The sequence below is a fragment of the Dendropsophus ebraccatus genome, chromosome 11 (genome assembly GCF_027789765.1).
Source record: "Dendropsophus ebraccatus isolate aDenEbr1 chromosome 11, aDenEbr1.pat, whole genome shotgun sequence".
NCBI lineage: Eukaryota > Metazoa > Chordata > Amphibia > Anura > Hylidae > Dendropsophus > Dendropsophus ebraccatus.
This window is the reverse complement of record NC_091464.1, coordinates 60,021,832-60,044,168: the sequence shown is the minus strand read 5'-3', so window position 1 is coordinate 60,044,168 and position 22,337 is coordinate 60,021,832. Positions and strand designations below refer to the sequence as shown.

General features: G+C 45.1%; 1 protein-coding gene across 1 annotated transcript in view; it reads right to left on the bottom strand.

Moving 5' to 3' along the window:
• The window catches only part of BRWD1 (bromodomain and WD repeat domain containing 1), a 60,517-nt gene that overhangs the window by 18,583 nt on the left and 19,597 nt on the right, over window positions 1-22,337 (bottom strand). The window contains exons 6-16 of the mRNA XM_069946136.1: window positions 19,440-19,538; window positions 19,197-19,357; window positions 18,233-18,454; window positions 17,237-17,337; window positions 17,077-17,147; window positions 16,853-16,953; window positions 6,211-6,251; window positions 5,327-5,428; window positions 3,402-3,549; window positions 3,167-3,301; window positions 1,431-1,559 (exon numbers count right to left, since the gene is read on the bottom strand). Of these exons, the coding sequence (XP_069802237.1) occupies window positions 1,431-1,559; window positions 3,167-3,301; window positions 3,402-3,549; window positions 5,327-5,428; window positions 6,211-6,251; window positions 16,853-16,953; window positions 17,077-17,147; window positions 17,237-17,337; window positions 18,233-18,454; window positions 19,197-19,357; window positions 19,440-19,538 (1,310 nt within the window). The remainder of the gene's footprint in view (window positions 1-1,430; window positions 1,560-3,166; window positions 3,302-3,401; window positions 3,550-5,326; window positions 5,429-6,210; window positions 6,252-16,852; window positions 16,954-17,076; window positions 17,148-17,236; window positions 17,338-18,232; window positions 18,455-19,196; window positions 19,358-19,439; window positions 19,539-22,337) is intronic.

Sequence of the window (22,337 nt, the reverse complement as noted above, 5' to 3'; positions counted from 1 at the left end):
GTTATATGGAATAAATCCACGTTTTCACGTTTGTATTACCATCAGAATATTTTTACTAGCTGACTTGATCCAAGGTCTGGGATTCATCTGCTGCCACCCACAGTTTGTTTATTGTGCTGCCTATATTTTTTGCTATATCTATCTTTATACTGTGGGGTAGATTTCTCAAACATGGTGTAAAGTGAAACTGGCTCAGTTGCCCCTAGCAACCAATCAGATTCCACCTTTCATTTTTCAAAGAGTCTGTGAGGGATGAAAAGTGGAATCTGATTGGTTGCTAGGGGCAACTGAGCCAGTTTCACTTTACACCATGTTTGAGAAATCTACCCTAGTGTGTGTGTGTATATATATATATATATATATATATATATACACACACACACACACACACACACACACACACATACATATATACAGATAGGAGATAGATCGATAGATAGATGGATACAAAAAAAGAGAAAAAGCAGCACTGCTCAATTGGCGTTGGGTTGGTGCCAGCGGACCTAGGTCTTGACTCTTGACCGTATTCAAATAGTAAGTAGATATCCCACTGCACTCAAAGGGTTAACGGTGCAAAACGCAGATTTATAAAAAAACAAACAAAAAAAAAACGATGTGCTGCACTGTTTTTTTGAATAAATCTACAGTACATTACGCACCATTAACCCTTTGAGTGCCGTGGGCTATCTAGATAGGAGAGAGATAGACCCTATCTCTCTCCTATCTATCTATCATTACATCTATCATTTATCTATCTCTCTAGCTCCTATACCTTTCTATCTAATATCTGCCCCCAGTCACTGTCACATGCTGTTCTGGACCCCCCCCCCCCCCTCTCCCGCACATACAGTTGGGGCAGCTATAGGTCAGCACCTCCATGCTCCCCCGGCCTCTCTCTCCCGCACAGGAAGGAATCCTCTGCCCCCTGTCACTCAGTGCTGTAGCACATATATCTGCCGGCAGCGTCCCGGGCAGATAGTCACACACGGCTGCTTCAGCACTGCCAAAAGATGAGGCGAGGAGGATTCCTGTGCGGGACAGAGTGCTGAGCCATACCTGACCCCTGCAGCCACTTTATGTACGGGAGAGGGGAGGCAGGGCACACCGTGCAGCTTCCAGAGCCGCCCGGAAGCAGCAACAGCACTGAGCACACAGCACGCCTGTGCGCAGCCTGTCAGATCTCCAGTCTTCCTCCTCAGGAAGATTAACAGAGGGGAGCGAAGCATGCGGCCGCAGGGTGAGGAGGGAGGGGGGAAATACCGCAGATACCATCCTGACAGAGTTGAGGTCGGTTAACCGACGCCAGAGACTGTATCGGTATTTTGACGGTATACCGCCCAGCCCTACAGCAGGGTATTAAAATAAGTTTTTTGTAGCCCTTAAAGTAGAATACACAACATCGCACAAAACCTGACTTTATGCACACTTACTTTCTCATATGATTTGCCATTTCCAAAGCCAAAGATCAGCAGATATCCATGTGAATCCGTCCCTGCAATGCGCTGTCCATTGGCTGACAGCTTGCAGTCAAGCATGGCCCCGTAGCCTTGTCCTTCGATCTGGTTGGAGTAATAAGTAAAGATTTTAGCAACCACAAACAAGAATGAAAGCCATCCGAACGGCAAAGGTCGCAGCAGCAACTGGGCCCATAAATCAGAGGTTTCCACAGGCCCCATACCCCACGCTATGGTTGGCTGCTTATGCCTGATCATCTGTATCTCAGCAGGATAGTGAGATCTGTGCAAGGGTACTGACTAAGGGGGCGCAAAGAAACTCTTGCCAGCAGATATATTTACACACAGCGCTGTGGCTTTACCAATGACCCTGAGGTGGAAAAGGGTAGTCCACCCTAAGAGGATCTTGGCAAGGGAAGGCGCCAAGGAGCCAGAGATCAGTAAGGAAAGATGGTTGTACTAAGTGCCCTAAACGGTGGGGCACAGTACTTGCCCTCTGGGTCTCCTGCCGACAGATTGCTACAGCTCTACAGGACAAGAAAGGCAGGGGATGTAGATGGAATGGGCCCATAGGGGGGGAGGCTGAACATGACCTGTGACTACTGCCCTACATGCTGGGGGTTGGCTTGTGGTGACCTAAATGGCAGACTAACTGGTGGCACAGGGAAGGGGTTGCAGGGTATCTAGACACATCCTGTGCCATGGCCCAAAAACAAATAGGGTAAAGAGAAAGTCTTAAAGGGAACCATTCACCCCGTGGCCCCCGTTATAAACAGACAAACAGTCACATAAAGGTCAATATACTTACCATATCGCTCCCGGTCCCGTCCCGGATCTCGTTGTTGACACGGAGAAATCGCCGAATCTTCTTCTCGCGCCCATTATGGTAATGAGCGCCGCCGGCCCGAAGTCCAGCCTTCTCCCCGCCTCCGACACTTGATTGACGCCGGGTCTTCTTCGTCTTCGTCTTCTCTCTTCTCGCCGGATCCCGCGCAGGCGCCGTGACGGTCGTTTTCGGCGCATGCGCAGTTCACAATTGAAGCCGCTCCACAGCCTCAATGTTTACTGCGCGTGCGCCGATTGTCAGAGCTGGTGACGTGTTGGACTTCGCGCATGCGCGGTACACAGGAACGTCAAGAGCACGTATCCTGTTTACCGCGCAGGCGCAGAAGAGATGACGAGACCTTCGCAACGGCGCCTGCGCGGGAATTCGTGAGGAGACTGAAGACTGAAGACGTCAATCAAGTTCCAGGAGGCGTGGATGGGCGGCGACGAGAAGAGGACCTCATGAATAAGTTGGACTCGTCCGTCGTTTCCTATGGACGTTGGACTCATCTCAGCTCATTACCATAATGGGCGGGAGAAGAAGATTCGGCGATTTCTCCGTGTCAACAACGAGATCCGGGACGGGACCGGGAGCGATATGGTAAGTATATTGACCTTTATGTGACTGTTTGTCTGTTTATAACGGGGGCCACGGGGTGAATGGTTCCCTTTAAACATACTAACAGCTAGAAACTGATTACAGGGGCCCAGACGTGTGTATACTAACACCAATCAGATCAGTGCTGGTGGGGATGTAATTTCCACTTTGTGTCAGAGCCTCCTAGATGCAGCAGTATACACCCCACTGCAGCATACTCCATGTCCGCTAAGCACCAACATTTCTATACATCATTTTATTTCCTTTTTAACTTGAAAAAGCTGCTTACCAAATTGAAGTAGTGCGTTACTTTACTGCCATTTTTAATATCCCATATGAAAATATTTCCATCATGTCCTGCCGATAACATCATTCTGGGGTCAAAGGGGTGAGGTTCTAAGACATAGATGTCATTTTCATGACCCTGTAGAAAAACAGCGAGTGGTTATTCTTATGCAAAGAGAATTTGCTATGTTGCCTTTATTATGGTAGCTACAGTTTCCGATTCAGCGCCAGCTACTCACCGTCAGAACGTGCAGCAGTTTCCCAGTGTGTGAATCCCACACCTTCAGTAGGTGAACACTGCTTGCAGTCACCACGTAGCTATCTGTGGTGTCCCATGCAATCATCAGAACCTTGGGCTTTGAATAGGATATACTATCATTATGGCATCTAAGAAAGAGAAAAATATAGATTATAAGTATATAAGTATAAGCATGGGAACACATTGGTCTAGACCTGTGTGTCTGGGGATTTGCTACTGCTCTGGACAGTTCCCGAAATGGACAGAGGTGGCAAAAGAGAGTACAGGGTCAGACTGAAAACACTTCCTGCAGAACATACAGCAGTTGATGAGTTCAAGAAGATTTGAGATTTTTAAATAGAAGTACACATTCTAGAAGAGAGTAACCTGTAGAACATTATTGCTCCTCCTATGGAAGATTTCTTCTGTACACCTATAGGATGCAATCTAAAAGGAGACCATGTGGTACCCAGTTACTGCAGCATAAGGAGCTGGGGTAACACCAGTGAGGAAATGGGGGGGGGGGGGGGGGAAGAGTATAGAATCTCAGGATCAAAAGGTGCACAGACTGGTAGGGGTGGGCTGAGCCACTAGGTGACTTCAACTAGAGGGTCATTTAGGGTTACACAGTAGGGCAAAATGTTATGTTACAGAAGAGGATTAGCATGGACCAGGGGCTGAGGAGGATTAGCAGACAGCGCAGCTGGAGCAGATGTTAAGTTCCTGGGGCCTAGTGGCGTAGAGAGGTGGATCCATGTGGAGGAGGGGGGACAAGGGGCTCACATGATTTTTGGAAGAATGCATGCAACAACCGTACTGGAACCCAGGTGGAAGGGGGGCACAGCGTGCAAATGATTTACAAGGAGGTTATTGAGCAACTGCATCAGTTTTAATTCCACATGACAGTGAGGACATAGCCTTAGGATAGAGGTAAACCAGAACACAGACAGGGGCAGGCACCATTAAAAAGCAGGCAGTAACCCTTTAATAACTGCAGTAAAATTTTTCCCTTATGACATAAGTATCAAACTGGCGGCCCCCAGCTGTAGCAGAACTACAAATTTCCATCATGTCTGGACAGTCAAAGCTGAAGCTTTGCAGGAATTGTAGTTTTGCAACAGCTGGGTGCAGCCAGTCTGACACCCCTGTCCTAGGATCCTTGGATATCTCCCCAGAGGCAACCCCCCCCCCCCCCGCCAACATATTAGAGGGCAGGAAGTAGCATCTAGAAGAGGAGGAGCATGTTAGCTGAAAAAAAGGGGAGATGGAGGTGGGGGAGGAGTTAATACTCAAATTTGACTTCTTTTCTCATTTTGTCTTCTATTGCTGTAAGGGCCTCACTGTCAAAAAGTTAAGTTGTCACTGGTCAGCAGGGCAGTGATGTGTGATCAGACAGGTGACTACAGCAAATAAAGGGTTAAGCAGCCAACATCAGCATTGGGTGCCTGATGCAAATAGAAGGATACACGCTTTGTGTGAGGCAGAGTCACAGCCCTTCAAAGTTCCACAATGTGTATAAACAATGGGAGGTTGTGAAAAGGTCAACTTGAGGGATGGTTATTTACAAATTCTGCCCTCCTGATTCCTCTAATAGCCTCTTTCCCCAGCAGTTCTCTAAAACGGAATAGGCTTTCCCTTTGCTGGTGTGACGCACCCCTTTACACTGCATGAGGTAAGTCCCATCCTCTATCCATGTCTGCGAACCCGCCCACACTTTTGCTGCTTTGTCATGTATCCTGACAAATTTTCAAGCAGAAAAGAGTATAGGGTTATTTCTGGAGCAAACAAAAATTTAATATATCTTTATTGAAAAGTTGTTGTTTTTTTTTTAAACAGGATTGGATTGGTTTAAAAGAAGTTGATCATAGTGACAGAGCCTCTAAGCATAAGCAGCCGAATCCATTCATAAGAAACAGTGCACTGTACCTGTCATCTAGATTGGTGTCCATGTCAAGCACAATACTTTGCCACTCCTGCTCCTCCAGTCTCCATATGCGTGCAATTCCATCTTTGCTTCCACTTACAAACCTGTAGTGAAGTAATTTTAGGTAAAGTAAATGCTTCAAGAAGAGTCACCTGAAGAGTCACCAAATTGTCTGCACTATGGCTCCACGTAGTAAGGAGGACGGGGCTCACTCAGACTTGTGCTGTTCTGTTCTATATATATCGTATTTTCCGGCGTATAAGACTGGGTGTATAAGACGACCCCCCAACTTTTCCAGTTAAAATATAGAGTTTGGGATATATTGACCGTAGAAGACTACCCCTCTTCCAGTGTACACCAAATAAAAAAAAACATCAGACAGCAGTGAGATCTGAGAGGCAGAGAAGGAGGTACAGTAATACTGGTAGGATACAAGGGCAGCCAGATGAGTGAAAGGGGTGTGTTTTTATGGGAACAGCGCCACTCTACCGTATCTTTTTTCCATACGCCTGCAGCTTGCTCTGCCCTTTATACGGTGAGCGCATACGGCAGGGATGTGGCCGTATTTGAGCTCCCCCCACCACATGCGGCGACTGCAGATTCTCCGGTCTAAAGTCTTTCAGCACCGACCCTATAAGACGACACCCAGCGTATAAGATGACCCCTGACTTGAGAAGATTTTCCTGTGTTAAAAAGTAGTCTTATACACAGGAAAATACTGTGTGTTAATTTTCTTTAAAATAAAAACCTAAAATCCTGATTGGAAACTCTGCAATAAAACCATGCAACAAATCCACCTCCACTGCATGGTGCGCATCTGTGTGACCACCACATATCCCATACAGCAATCATCCTACAGTACTGACCACAAGGAAGTTTCACTTACCTTTCACTATTGTAGGAAAATAAAATGCTGTCGACAATATCCTACAATACAAAAATAAGACAACACAAATGACTGAGAAACATTGTCCCAAGTCCATCTCTAATGTGGTACATCACTGTGGTGCCAGGCGCTCTCATCTAATGTGGTGACAATTTATTGAGTTGTGAGGCAAACATTGTAGAAAGTGGTCGTGTTTTTTTTTTTTTTTTTTTTTTTAAGAGCCTCATTACAAGGAGTGATAATTGTCCTGATTGGGCCGATTATCGCTCCATGTAATAGACACAACGATTAGCCGATGAAACAATCGGCTGAACGTTTCTTTAGGCCTAGACCTAAAATTGTTCCGCCAACCATGCATTGCTACGTGTAATAGCTGTGCGCAGCCAATAGACGACAATTCAACAAACAGTTTACATTTCCCGTCCACGTTCCCGATGTTCTCCTGCACTTGGCTTTCTCCTCAGTTCCGCGATGCAGCTTCAAAGCTGACAGGCTGCTCAGCCAATCACTGGCCACCTCCGCTCTGAAGCTACAGCCGTAGGACCGGGGAGGAAGCAGAGCGCAGGAGAAGACCGGGAACGTTAACAGGTAATAAAAAAACTTTTTGGGTAAAGGCTGCACGGACATCACTAACAATGTCCATGTAGCCCTTGCTAAACGATTTTTTAAGCTGTGTAACAAGCCCAGTAAACTAGCAGATCGACGCTCATTTACAGTACTGATCGGGCCGCCATCTGCCTGTGTAATAGGACCTTAATCCTGGACAGTCCCTTTAAGACAGGGATGGGGAACCGTTAACCCTCCAGCTGTTGCAAAACTACAATAATCATACCTGGACAGCCAAAGCTAAGCTTTCCCCAAGGTTTCCCGTCCCTGCTTTAGGATGAAAAATAGGAGGGACTTAACCAAAAGGGGGTGTCTCACTGATCCTAAACCTACAGCTGACAGAACAGTGAGGAAGCATCTGTATTCTTTATATATAATGCGATCAGAAAGTCTTCAGACCTCTCCACTTTCTTCATTTTGCAGTCGTGTCTTAAAAGAAAATAAAGATTCCCCCTATCATTCTGCACCCAATACCCAATCATAAATATTTTGACTTGCTATGACAGAACATATCAAATGGTTGCGCAGCTCACAGATCTTGTGGGGGAAAATAAGTTAAAGGGACTGGACCTGGGGTGCTGACAGTAGTGTAGGTGGCTTCTTGTGAGCATGGTAGACTCATCCATGCAGTAGATTGTGAATAATGTTTGGTCTCATAGAAGAAGGCTGCTCCTGTTCCATGATGCGACGGCAGTGGTTTGCCTTTCAACATGTTGAAAGACAAACAGACAACATCATTTATGTCAGCTGATCGTTGTCTTCTATAATCGTTCCGTGTAATAAGGCCTTAAGAGTCAGACAGGCGTAGTGGCTTTGCTTCCGCCTCCCTTTTTATTCATGTATATTCACTGCTGGACGGCCTCCTGCTGGATGTTGTTGTCCCTGCTGTGCACGCATGACAGGCTGCATGCTCCTGACATTACCGCTCACCCAGGTGCCGTAGGAGTGACGTACGTGCATCGAGTGTCCAAACTGAGGGCACTGCTTCAGTACCTGAGTGCGCGAACACCAGTTTATTGAGGAACATCGCTCCCACCTCTTACCAGCTACACACAGTCCGCTCGGAATCCTGGAATGGCATAGTCAGGGGAGTGTGGCTTGAGAGATCAGAGGCGCAATGCCTGAACTGGCAAGACTGCATGCACGGCCCTTGCCAGCAACGGTGCCTGGGTGCATAGCAGTGACGACAAACCTGAGGAGGGCAGCCAGCAGTAAATATACGTGAAAAAGAGGGAGTAGTGGTGAGGCATGCCAAAGAGCAGCCCAAACACCAAGCCAATACTCCTTTTTGACAGTATGATATTCAAGATTGCTCAGAGCTACTGCAAAAATGGATTCAGTAAAGGTACCATGCTCACAAGGGTCAGATACCCTCACTACACTGTCAGCCCCTCGAGTCCTTTAAGAGCCCTTACCTTTACAGGCCAATAGTTACAACAAAAAACTTAATATACTTAGTAATCAAGTAGTGTTTGTACTGATGTAGTAGCACAGGACCCTGGCTGAAATAGAGTCCAGTATGTAATAAAATAAAATTCTAATGGCTTTTACAGTAGGTTAACTGGCAAACACGAATCAGGGTTTTGCTGTGTACCCCTTCATCAGTGGCAAATATCTCCTCTAACCTCAGATATGATCTTATCAGGATTTTATGAATCACATGTCTGAGGGTTGAAGCTAATATGAGGAATGGGATCAATTTCTTCATTGGATTGCATAGACTTCAGTCTGGTGTTTGCAGTATTGCCACATACGTTCATGTGAGTAAAGTTTGCCACGTAAAGCTCATATACAACAGCGTGTTGATGAAAAACACATGAGCAGAGAAATATCTGTACATTAAATAATGTTTCGTACTAGGCAGTAAGGTATAGGATGGATATATAGGGTTATATACAGCCACCAATGTACAGTACATGAAAGTTTTATTGTGGATTCTGTTCTAACTGCAAATTCACAACACCAGGAAGACTGAGACTACAATGGTAAATTCCACTGCCGAAGACTTCAAGTGGGAGATGAAAGAACTACTGACGAACGTAACATAATACAATGTGGCTGCAAAAGACCATATGTGGGAAGAACTAAAATGGCAACTTAAGAAAATAGCAGAACAGATAGCATACAAAAAGGTGATGGAAAACATCCATTGTCTCTCTAGCTCAGTAAGACTATTCCAGTCCCCAAAAAATATCTGAATCTGACAGCCTCCAGCGCAAAGGTCTTAACCACTTAAGGACAGAGCCAATTTCGATTTTTGCGTTTTCGTTTTTTCCTCCTTGTGCATAAAAGGCCATAGCAGTTGCATTTTTCCACCTAGAGACCCACATGAGCCCTTATTTTTTGCGTCACTAATTGTACTTTGCAATGACAGGCTGAATTTTTGCATAAAGTACACTGCGAAACCAGAAAAAAATTCAAAGTGTGGTGAAATTGAAAAAAAAACGCATTTTGTTTATTTGGGGGAAATGTGTTTTTACGCCATTCGCCCTGGGGTAAAACTGACTTGTTATGCACGTTCCTCAAGTCGTTACGATTAAAACGATATGTAACATGTATAACTTATATTGTATCGGATGGCCTGTAAAAAAATTCAAACCATTGTCAACAAATATACGTCACTTAAAACCGCTCCATTCCCAGGCTAATAGCGCTTTTATCCTTTGGTCTATGGGGCTGTGCGAGGTGTCATTCTTTGCGCCATGATGTGTTCTTTCTATCGGTACCTTGATTGCACATATACGACTTTTTGATCGCTTTTTATTACAATTTTTCTGGATTTGATGCGACCAAAAATGCGCAATTTTGCACTTTGGGATTTTTTGCGCTGACGCCGTTTACCGTACGAGATCAGGAATGTGATTAATAGTTCGGGCGATAGCAAACATGTTTGTTTATTTATTTACTTTTATTTATAACCTGGGAAAAGGGGGGTGATTCAGACTTTTATTAGGGGAGGGGGCTTTTTATTCACAACAACACTTTTCTTATTTTTTTTACACATATACTAGAAGCCCCCCTGGGGGATTTCTAGTATATACACTTTGATCTCTCATTGAGATCTCTGCAGCATAGATATGCTGCAGAGATCCATGAGATCGGCACTCGTTTGCTTTCGGTCCCCGGCCGGCTTCAGAAACGGAGATCGCTTCTCCGGGATAACATCCCGGAGGAGCGATCTCCGCCACTAGACACCAGGGAGATGCTGGATCCGGTAATCGGATGCAGCTGTCATGTTTGACAGCTGCATCTGATTACTGTATTAGCGGGCACGGCGATCGGACCGTGCCCGCTAATACCTACGGTCCCGGGCTACACGCGGCACCCGGGACCGTCGCGGTTCAGAGCGGGGTCGCCGCGCGGCCCCGCTCTGGACGCCCTTACCGGCTATAGGGCGTACCTATACGCCCTTTGTCGTTAAGGGGTTAAAGGAGAAGTCCGGCGGAAATTTTATTAAAGTATTGTATTGCCCCCCAAAAGTTATACAAATCACCAATATACACTTATTACGGGAAATGCTTAAAAGTGCTTTTTTACTTGCACTTACTACTGTATCAAGGCTTCACTTCCCGGATAACATGGTGATGTCACGACCCAACTCCCAGAGCTGTGCGGGCTGTGGCTGCTGGAGTGGATGATGGCAGAGGGACACTGAGGGACACTGAGCATCCCTCTGCCATCATCCTCTCCAGCAGCCACAGCCCGCACAGCTCTGGGAGTTGGGTCGTGACATCACCATTTTATCCAGGAAGTGAAGCCAGTAGTAAGAGCAGGGAAAAAGCACTTTATAAGCATTTCCCTTAATAAGTGTATATTTGTAATTTGTATAACTTTGGGGGGCAATACAATACTTTAATAAAAATTTTCACCAGACTTCTCCTTTGATGCAGAGATTGATTTGGTTTTCTATAGTCCGATCAGTCAGTGTGGTAGAACCAACCCTGCATTCCCACTGCCACTAGGCCAATATCTCTAGTCATCTAATACAACCTTCAAAAAAAGGTTTAAAAATGGAGCTTAAAAAAAATAAAAATAAATCAGATACTTTAAAAACTTTCAGCAGATGTGGTTGGTAAATCTGAAATACCCGAATGTAAACCTGCCTGGGATAAACATATATCTATCCTAAGATAATAAGAAAGGCGATACAAAAAAGGCAGACTAGATTAACCAAGTGGTCTTTTTCTGCCGACAATCTTCTGTTTCATGTAGTGTATATAAGCCTATATATCCATCCTATACCTTACTTCATAGTAAAAAAAACAAAAAAACAAGATTTAACCCCTTAGTGACCGCCATGCTGCCTTTTCACGGCGGCCACTAATGGGCTTTATTGCGATGCGTACGCCTTTTAACGGCTGACACCCTCCTGTAACTGCCCGGAGCGGAGGATTCTCCGCTCCGGGCAGTTTAACCCGTTAAATGCCGCTGTCAAACCATGACAGCGGCATCTAACGGGTCCCGGTGGATCCCGGACGGCGCCGTGGGTCACTTACATGATCGCGATGTCCCGCGGCGCCGTCCGGGGTCCCGATGTCTCCATGGTGATTCCGGGGTCCTAATGAAGGTCCCCGGGGTCTCCATGGAGATGCCTGATGCTGACAGGGGTGGCCGTGGCTATTGCCTGTCAGCATGAGGTATGATACAATACATTGCAGTACATCAGGTACTGCAATGTATTGTATCAGTGATCAAAGTATTTTACACTAGTGTACAGTAATGTACACTAGTGTAAAAGTAAAAAAAAGTGAAAAAAGTGTGCACCAAACACAACACAGCCCCCCCCCCCAGCCCCCCCCCCAATAATAAAGATGCATTACATTCCCCATACACTATAAAACATTACATAAAAGTGATCAAAAACACAAATCCTATACATATTTGGTATCGTTACGTCCGTAACAACCCAATCTATAAAACTATATCAATAATTATATCGCACGACACACGCTGTAAAAAAAAATAAAAAAAAACAGTACTAGAATAGCTGTATTTTATCAATCCACTTTAGAAAATACGTCATAAAAGAGATCAAAAAGTCATGTACATATAAAACTTGGTATCAATAGAAACTACAGATCTTCCCACAAAAAATAAGCCCAAAACCAGCTCTGTCGCGCAAAAGATGAGAACGCTATGGATCTTGCAATGTGGCGACAGTTTTTGTGGGTTTTGGCTAGGAAGATAGTTTCTATTGCGCCAAAGCGGTAATAGTTAAAAAAAACTCACACAAATGTGGTATCGCCGTAACCGTAGCGACCCAGAGAATACATGTATTATGTTATTAGTGACCGCCGATACGGATTTTTACGGCGATCACTAATGGGCTCTATTCTGCTGCCATCAGCTCTTTATGGCGATGGTGCAGAATAGTGCACCGGCGCCGGTAATGCCTGCAGCCCCTTCCTCTCAGCTACCGGAGGTAGCTGAGGGGTTGGGGGAGAGTGTGGGGTCAGTCCCGGCCAGTCCCCTCACCGGTGATCGCCGTTATTATCAGTATAAAGGCGGCTACCGGTAACGGGCATTGCCAGCGCAGCTGAACGCTTTCATCTCTTCTCACCGTGAATCCACAGTGAGAGGAGATGAAAACATGTCCCCCCATCCCCAGAATTAACCCTAGTGACCTGGCCACTGACCCTCCCCTCCCTGGGCGGCCATCTGATCCAAGATGGCCGCCGTCATCACTGTGAACAGACTCTGTTCACAGTGATGGATTCCTAAAAATGATCCAAGCTTCATTCTCTCCACCACCGGAGGTGGCGGAGAGCATGGGGCAATGATCGGTGACCACCCGGTGTGGTCCTAGTACAAGTGATCAGCGGTATATACTATATACCACTGATCGCTTGTTCCAAATGGTGCCGGCACTTTTTTACGCCTGTCACCAAAGTCAAGTGCCCTGGATTACCCGTAACCACTCTGGATTACTTGTAACCACCCCAAGATTGCCCGTAACCACCCCAAGATTGCCCGTAACCACCCCAAGATTGCCCGTAACCACCCCAGATTGCCCGTAACCACCCCAGATTGCCCGTAACCACCCCAGATTGCCCGTAACCACCCCAGATTGCCCGTAACCACCCCAGATTGCCCGTAACCACCCCAGATTGCCCGTAACCACCCCAGATTGCCCGTAACCACCCCAGATTGCCCGTAACCACCCCAGATTGCCCATAACACACCAGATTGCCTGCTGCCACCTCAGATAGCCAGTAAACACCCTGAGATTGTCTATTACCACCCCAGATAACCAGTAAACACCCACATATTGCCTGTAACTAAAATGACACTCCTTCTCTTCTGAGCCCTGCTGTGTGCCCATACAGTGGTTTATGCCCACATATGGGGTACCATTGTACTCAGGAGAACCTCCGTTACAAGTTTTGGGGTGCTTTTTCTCCCTTGTTCCTAGTGAAATTGAGAAATTTCAAACTAAACAAACATGTTATTGAAAAAATTTGAATTTTTTCATTTTTACGGTCTAGTTTTGAATACTTTCCTCCAATACCTGTGGGGTCAAAATGCTCACCACACCCCAAGATAAATTCCTTGAGGGGTGTACATTCCAAAATGGGGTGATTTTGGGGGGGAGGGTTCTATTCTGTAGACATTACAGGGGCACTGCAAACGCACCTGGCGCTCAAACTTCTTCAGGAAAATCATGCACTGAAAATGCTTGGCACTCCCTTCCTTCTGTGGCCCGCTGTGTGCCCACATAGTGGTTTATGCCCACATATGGGGTATCGTTCTACTCAGGAGAACCTGCGTTACATATATTGGGGTGAGTTTTCTCCCCTGTTTCTCGTGAAATTGAGAAATTTCAAACTAAACAAACATGTTATTGGAAAAATTCAATTTTTTCATTTTTACTGTCTTCTTTTGAATACTTTCCTCTAATACCTGTGGGGTCAAAATGGTCACCACACCCCAAGATGTATTCTTTGATGGGTGTACTTTCCAAAATGGGGTGACTTTTGGGGGGGTTCTATTCTGCTGACACTACAGGGGCACTGCAAACCCACCTGGCGCTCAGAAACTTCTTCAGCAAAATCTGAACTGGAAATGCTAATTGGCGCTCCTTCCCTTCTGAGCCCCGCTGTGTGCCCACACAGTGGTTTATGCCGCACCTGGCGCTCAGAAATTTCTTCAGCAAAATCTGAACTGGAAATGCTAATAGGTGCTCCCTTCCTTCTGAGGCTTGCTGTGTGCCCATACAGTGGTTTACGCCCACATGTTGGGTACCGTTCTACTCAGGAGAACCTGCATTACAAAATTTGGGGTGCATTTTCTCTCATGTTTATTATGAAAATGAGATACTTTAATCTTAACAAATATATTATTGGAAAATTTCTATTTTCAATTTTTTTCCGGCCTAATTGTGAATACTTTCCTCCAGCCCCTGTAGGGTTAAAATGCTCATTATACCCCTAGATTAATTCTTTAAGGTGTCTAGTTTCCAAAATGGGGTCACTTATGGGAGTTTCCAGTATACAAGCCTCCTAAATCAACTTAAAATAAGAACTGGTCCCTAAAAAAATCAGTTTTGGAAATTTCATGAAAATTTGATAATTTGCTGATACATTTCTAAGCCCCGTAACACCCTAAAAAAGTGAAATATGTTTACGAAATGAAGCCAGAATAAAGAGGACATATTGATAATGTGACTTACTAACTAATTTTTGTCACGTGCCTTTTTTTTTTAGAAGCAAAGAATTTCAAAGTTCGTAAAGTGCAAAATTTTCAAATTTTTCATTATATTTTGATGTTTTTCACAAAAAACACACAAGACAGTGACCAAATTTTGCCACTAACATAAAGTACCATATGTTACGAAAAAACAATCTCAGAATCGCTAGCATACGTTAAAGCATCACTGAGCTATAAGCGCATAAAGTGAGACAGGTCAGATTTTGAAAAATGAGCCTGGTCATTAAGGCCCAAACAGGCTTGGTCCCTAAGGGGTTAATGTACAAATGATATGTGCTCATGTGTTTACCTCATCAATACGCTGTTATACATGGGCAATAAATGGTGAACTTTACACACATGAACAAGTCTATAGAATGCAATGGAGGAATTTATTCTATTACTCATATTAGCTTCAACCCACAGACATATGATCCTCTAATCAGGGTTTTATGGATCACATCTCAGGTTAGAGGAGATATTTGCCACTGACAAAGGGGTACACAGGAAAACCCTGAAAAGCCATTAGAAGTTCATTTTATTACATATTGAACGCTATTCCAGCTGGGGTCACATGCTCTATTCAGTACTACTGCCGATTTTCCAAAGCGACCTCAGAACAAGCCCATGCATCCCCCGCATCTGCTGACACCGAAGTGAGGATGGGCCACTGACCAGAGAGAAGAGCGCATCAAACAGCTCGGAAGCCGTTCAAGGAACCGGGATGGGTAAGAGGTGTTTGTATACGGGTACACACTCTCTAAAAGGAGTATCATGACAACTAGGTACAGTGGTCCCTCAACATACGATAATAATTGGTTCCAGGACGACCATTGTATGTTGAAAATATTGTATGTTGAGACCTGCCCAGGTAAAGAGCAGCACAGGACATGTATCACACTATACTCAGAGAATCACTACTAGACAGCCAACCAGTGCAGGCATTTCAATAATACTGGAGGTTTTACCAGTAAAATGGCCACTTTCACTGGTTGATCATCTAGTTATTTACACGTGCCGCAGATCCTGACTGTCCGTGTTGAGTCTGGTCTCAAGTTACAATGGTTCAGAAAGGACCACTGCAAGTTAAGAGATCACTGTATATTGAAATCATGCTGAGACATGTGACATTCAGTTCTGGCTCCTCCCACTTCTCTTGATCATCTTAGATGTTTCTGCACCTTGATTGGAGGACACCTGTGGTAAATTCAGCTGATTGGACAGGATCTGGAGAGACACTGCCCCTGTCTATATTAGGTCTCACAGTTGACAATGTATATCAGAGCCAATAGCAAAGTACCAAGAGGAAAGGACTGCCTGTAGAGCTCAAAGAGGATTGTGTAAAGGAGCAGATCTGGAGGGGGACAAATGTCTGATGCAAAAGCACAGCGGCCTCCATATGTCTTACATGAGAGAAGTTTTGAACAACCAGGACTCTTTCACCAAATTAAGTAATCGAGGGAGAAGGTTCTTGGTAAGTGGTGATCAAGAACCCAACGGTCACACTGAGCAAGCTCCAAAGATCCTGTTAGCAGATACAGGTCAGCCATCACCACAGCCTCCACCAATCTGGGTTTCATGACCAGAAAGATGCTGCTCTGTAGTAACAAACATGTAAAAGTCGCATGGAAATTGCAAAAAAGCACCAAAAAGACTATCAGACTGTGAGAAGGAGGATTCTCTAATCTGATAAACCCTGGATGGGCCTCTATTCTAAGCGTCATGTCTGGAGGCGACCAGGAACTGCTTCATACCATCTCTGCAGTGAGGCAGTACTAAATAGGGGGAAGGAGGGAGCAGCAAGACTGGTCAGAGTGTAGGGAAAGCTGAGTAAAGTACTGACATATTGTCAATCAAAACCTCAGACTAGGCAGAAGCTTCACCTTTAAACAAAACAATGACCCCCAAGCAATACAGCAGCGGTTTAGGGGCAAATCTGAATGTCCTGGAGGCTGAACCCAATGGAACATCTCTGGAGAGACCTGACAATGGCTCCAGCTGCGGCCCCCATGCAACCTGAGAAAACGTAAGAAGATCTGCATAGAAGAATGGCCAACCATTCCCAAATCAAGATGTAAACCTTGTGGCCTCATAGCAAGGAAGACTGGAGGCTGAAGGGGCTTCACCTAATACCAATTCTTGGGAGGTTTTATTTTCTGTTCAACGAATTAGCAAAGATTTCTACCATTTTGTTCTTATTCTAGGATATTGGAAAAATAATGACGGATAAAAGGTAGATAGTAACAGAAAAAGTCAGATACTTAAAATGTATTAGGCATCTCCATCTGGGTATATTTTTAAGTCTATAGTTTTCTTAGCAACACAATATAAAGAGAATTTAGGTACTCACACTATGACCTTCAAGTTCGGATACTTTCTCAGGTACTTCATTACCAAAGTAATAGAGCCGGATGGCGTGGTCACTGCCACCGACCGCTAAAAACATCCCACCTGTAAGACACAACAAAAAGAAGGTGGTAGAGTTTGGGTTAGTTTACACTGTAGGCTTATATACTCAGCTGTATTGCACAACACAGCTAAGCGTTTAGCAGACTGCTTGCAATCTCCACTTACCATCACTACATGAAGAACAGAGCATCTGAGCTCCAGGGCCAGATTTTTCTATGAATTTCTGGGGACGATCACTGCAGTTAAAGAAAAAAAGAAATACATAGAGGGAAAAAAAGAAAAAAAAAAAAAAAAAGTGTATGTAAAGAAAAGTGGCGGTACACACTTGAATTGCAAGGTATCGACATCCCAGTGCCATAAGCAGACTGTCGCATCTCCTCCTGTAGACACCAAGTATCTGGTGGATCCTTTAACCAATGGACTGAACTAGAAAAGAGGGGAAGTGGGTAGAACCATCTGTTAAACGCAAGCTGGAATGAAAGGTTAATGCAATCAGGAACCTAAATATATAGGCTCACACCACCCAGAATCCACGTCCCCTGGATGACACTGCAGCTTTGCTGTACAGACTGGGGCAGAATCATCATTAGGTAGGGGGATTTAAAAAGTATCCAGTCTCCAAAAACACTGAGGAGCTGCTTTTTTTCCTCAAAACCCCACCACACCTGTTTGTGTGGTATTACAGCCTAGTTTTAGGGTCCATTTACACAGAGAGATTATCTTCCAAAGATTTGAAGCCAAAGCCAGGAAAGGATTTGAAATAAGGAGAAATCTCAGTTTTTCCTTTATGACCTGATCTCTGTTTATAGTCTGTTCCTGGCTTTGGCTTCAAATCTTTGGCAGATAATCTATCAGATGTGTAAATGGACCCTTACTGAAGCAAATAAAGCCAAGTTGTAATACCACACAGAACCAAAGCACAGGTGTGGAGCTACTTTTGGAAGAAAGTTATGTTTTGCTAATCCTTAAGGACCGCTTTAAGGAAAGCTCTATTGCAGTGCTGCAGGCCTAGATGTACAGAAAGCAGTACTGTGGAGGTTATACATCAGTAACGCCATACAGCTATTTCTAACCATCGTCGATGACTCAGTATACTGAAACACTAACATGGCCTAAAAGTATTTTACTTTGATTGAGGTAACTTTTAGTAGAATTCCCCAATGCAGTGTTCCTCAACCTGTGGCTCTCCAGCTGTTGTGAAACTACAACTATTAAAAATCAGAATCACATGAATTTATACAGTAGATGTGCAGTGTGTAAATTCTTATTGAGTGAAAAAAAACTAAATCATAGCTCCTGGAAATGAAGACCTGATGCTCACAAGTAATGAGGTAACAGCCCCTGAGTGACCCTGCAGCACAGCCATGGGGGCACAGGTCCGAAGAGACCACACTCTGATGATCTTCTCACAGCTCGCAGCAGCTATCAAGGTATTTTCATAGTTCACAGTAAGTTCAGAGATCTGTGCCGAGTGACCTCTTAGTGTGGCTAGCAGCCGTCCATCAAGTGCAGACCAGATCTTCACCAAGCAGTCATCTGAGCCCTGATGTCGGGGATAAAAAAAAAAAACAAACAAAAAAAAAAAAACAGACATATCAAGAGCATGAATGTCATCACATGAAGGAACAGCTTTGCCTACATGGGTCCAGCAAGTTTTACATATTGCATTGTGCAGAGAACAGGTGACACCACAGCTGTGCCCAACCAACCATTCACTACAGACTTTGTACAAGAAGGAGAAATTTCCTAACAGATATACCAGAGGAACCAGTGAATCAAACCTCTACAATGCTGATAAAAAAAAGAAAATTCAGAAAAAATACATTATTCTGGGGTCAGTATTGTGCAGGGGGGTTTCCCCATTCTGGGGTCGGTATTATGCAGAGGGGGGGGGGGGTTCCCCGATTCTGGCATTTAAACTGTGGCGGGATGATTCTGGGGCCTGTTTTGTGCAGGGGGGTCCTGATTCTGAGGCCTGTATTGTGTAGAGGGGTCTGTAATCCAACTCTGCATTGCGCAGGGGGTCCTTTCCTAGGGAGGTTCAGACCTTGCAGTTATAATAGATTTATAAGTGTGGCTAATCACAGCCCCAAACTGGCCTGAGCTACTGTACTAAACACGCTATACATACATATGTTTGTTTTAAGAAAAGGGTCTTTCCTAAAGATTCAGCTTCAGAGCGTAATACTTAACAGTATGTAGCAACCAGACTCCAGCTATTAGAAGGGGCAAAGTAATATTTTTGCACTAGACCATGGCAATTTTCTTGCCCTCCATCTACTTACAGTGATAATTCTTTGACCGGTGCGATCAAAAGCCACGCAGTAAACAGAAGAGAGATGGCCCAGAATCCTCTTGTGCATCTTGATTTGCTGGTACATGGTGACCGGAAATGCAGAGTTGAAGCTTACAGCACCGGTTAAGTGTTTGCCATGATGCACATTCACTGAAAGGCACACATACATCCAGTAATAAAGAGCAAACCAAACAAGAGAATAAAATAAGAAGGGCACAGCAACACAACATACCAATATTTGGTGGTCTCTTTGCTGTAATAGGCACTTCTGGGGGTCTCCCTCGTTGCAGAGTGGCAAATGTTTTGTGGCTCCACTGAGAATGTCTGTGCCCTAGGGAGGATAACTTATCATAAGGAAACAAATTGTGCTGTACAGGTAAATACACAGGGGCGAGGTTGCCAGCGCCATGCACAGACAATACCTCAGTATTACAAGTGATTCACAGCCCTCACCACTTTCTGCCTACCACAGTTAGTGCCGGGGATTACTTATATAGTATCAATATAAGACTAAAGATCCCCCTTACATATGGGGGTACCAACCTTCTCCTTCCCAGCGAGATGCTTGAATGCAGATGGCAGCCAGCCATGCCGATGTCCTCAGATTAGCAGAAATTCACAAGCAATAGTGGCTGAAGCAAATCCCTGCTAAGTGTGGGTTAGTTCCACCACGTGTAGAACCCCTGTACACTTTCAATAACTGATGGCCAAACAATCGTACAGCCTTCAGTTACATCTCCTGCCCACCGCCCGCCCTCATCATGCACAGGAATGTTTGGCACGGCTGAGCGTTACTGTGTTCTCTATGGATCGGACATTGCCAGCAGTAGCTCTGGGCAAGCTGACCCCAGGAGGCGCTGGCCTGGTTGGCTCTCTGATGGTCCCTCCATGACTAAGATATTTAGGAACATGACTATGTGAATTAGAGAATCAGACACCTAAAAACAATGGGATCCGTCTATAATGTCTTAATGAAGAGCTGCTGACTGACTCCGACTCTCGTGATTCCTTGACTGAAAACAATTCAACTCCCAATATATATGAAGATGGACTATGACCCTCTTTAGGGCGCTATGCAATGGATGTCATACCTTTACTTTTTTTTATATGATGTTTTCTTTACAACTTGATACTAACTGGTTTCTTTGGTAGGGAGAGGTAGGGATGGGTTATGGACCTTGGTACTGTTACATTTATTGCAAAATCAATGAAAATTTAGTTATGTGCACCTGGTCTACTACAGTAAAACGATGATTTTCAACTCATCACAAACACTAAGAAAACATGGCCTTCTGCGGGGCCTTTAAAGGGATAGTGTCGCTTTTTTTCTTCTTTACAAAAAAAATGTAAGCACAAAAGATAAATGCTTTAGCATTTTTTATTTTTTTTGGGCATGTGTCATCAGTGTTTTAAAACACTGATGTTTGCACAGGGGGCTGCCATGTTGGGGAGCATCTGTGTATGACGTCATTTCACGACATCTACACAGATGCTGTACGGCATACACACAGCATTGAAGTGAACGGGACGGAGTCCGTCCCGTTCACTTACACTGTTTCCCAAGCTGTGTGCTGCGCATGTCCAAAGACATGCGCAGTACACAGCTGTGGGAGGGTGGGGGCGCCATCTTACTGAAGTGCACAACTTACAGAAAGTCCTGCGAGAGGTCCTGTGTGCGGCCGGAGGTGCAGTGAGGGAGCAACATCAGTGCTGGGGCTCTGTATGTGCGGCCAGACAGCAGGGCAGCAGGCAGATGAGGAGAGAGATGGACGGCCCCACAATGTGAGGAGTTATGTACAGGACTGGAGGCGGCCTCTTATCTGTGCCGCTCTGCTGGAGGGGCTAGCAGAGGAGCTCCAGGATCTGTCAGGGGAAAGGAGAGGACGTATGTGCAGGGGGATGGGGAGACTGATGGACGGGCTGTGTGTAAGGAGTTCTGTACTGTACTGCAGCCCGGCCTCTTATCTGTCCCGCTGCCTTGCTCTGCTGTATCAGGGGGGGAGGGTCGGCTGTTAGCAGAGGAGCTCGGGAGCTGACAGGAGAGGTGCTATAGTCACTGTGGAGGATAGTGTACGTACTGGTAGCTTATCTGGCTGGGACCCCACAATAACTACCATTATCATTAACTACCATTATCCTCCACAGTGATTATAGCTATAGAGAAATTATATATATATATATATAATATATATATATATATATATATATATATATATATATATATATATATATATAATGTATTAGCTCCCAGGACAGGAGCAACTCATACAGCTGTAGGGGCTCCTAATGTAACCAGTCACTGACCCAGCATAGGAGCCACAGTCACTTATCACCATCAGCTGCTGCTGTCTCACTGAGGTGGATGTACATAGCAGAGCACAGGACTTTCTCCAAATCTCGGAATTGGTACAATTAGCCCCTATACACACTCACCATAGCCTGTATTCTCCTGTATTATATACCTCCTCTCCATGTGACACCAGAGAGCAATAGGCTGTTCTCTCCTGTGTATAAATCTCCCCTACCTGCGTAACATGTGACACTGCGGACACCAGAGAACCATAGCCTGTACCCTCCTGTATTATATACCTGCTCTCCATGTGTGACACTAGTGACTGCAGCCCCCCCCCCCCAGTAGAGCGCCGGGCCACCCGACATCCGCACCCCCTTGCAACTCACCCAGCCCCCTCTCAGCTCTGCTACATCGCCCTCTCAGCTCTGCTACATCGCCCTCTCAGCTCTGCTACATCGCCCTCTCAGCTCTGCTACATCGCTATCATCAGGCAGAAGCATTGCGTGATGGGAAATGTAGTTTCCTATCTTGAATATAGAACATCTTTTAGAAAAACTTGTTACTCAGGAACGGCAGCAGCTAGAAAGAAGGGAGATGGCTCAAAATACTCAGGAGGACTTGGTAAGAACAGCTAGGTTTGGGAGCATTTCATTTTTTTAGCTCTTGGGGGAATACCCCTTTAAGAGATCACAGTTTTTCAAAATTATGACTTGGTGTAAGAGCATTGCTTTGGTGTAAGAGCTCCCTGTACTGGGTGGGAGGGGGAGTGGGGGAGGGGTATGGTCTGCATAGCGGGGTCTACAGCCCTGTACTCTGACCCAGGAAGTCTCCCTCACC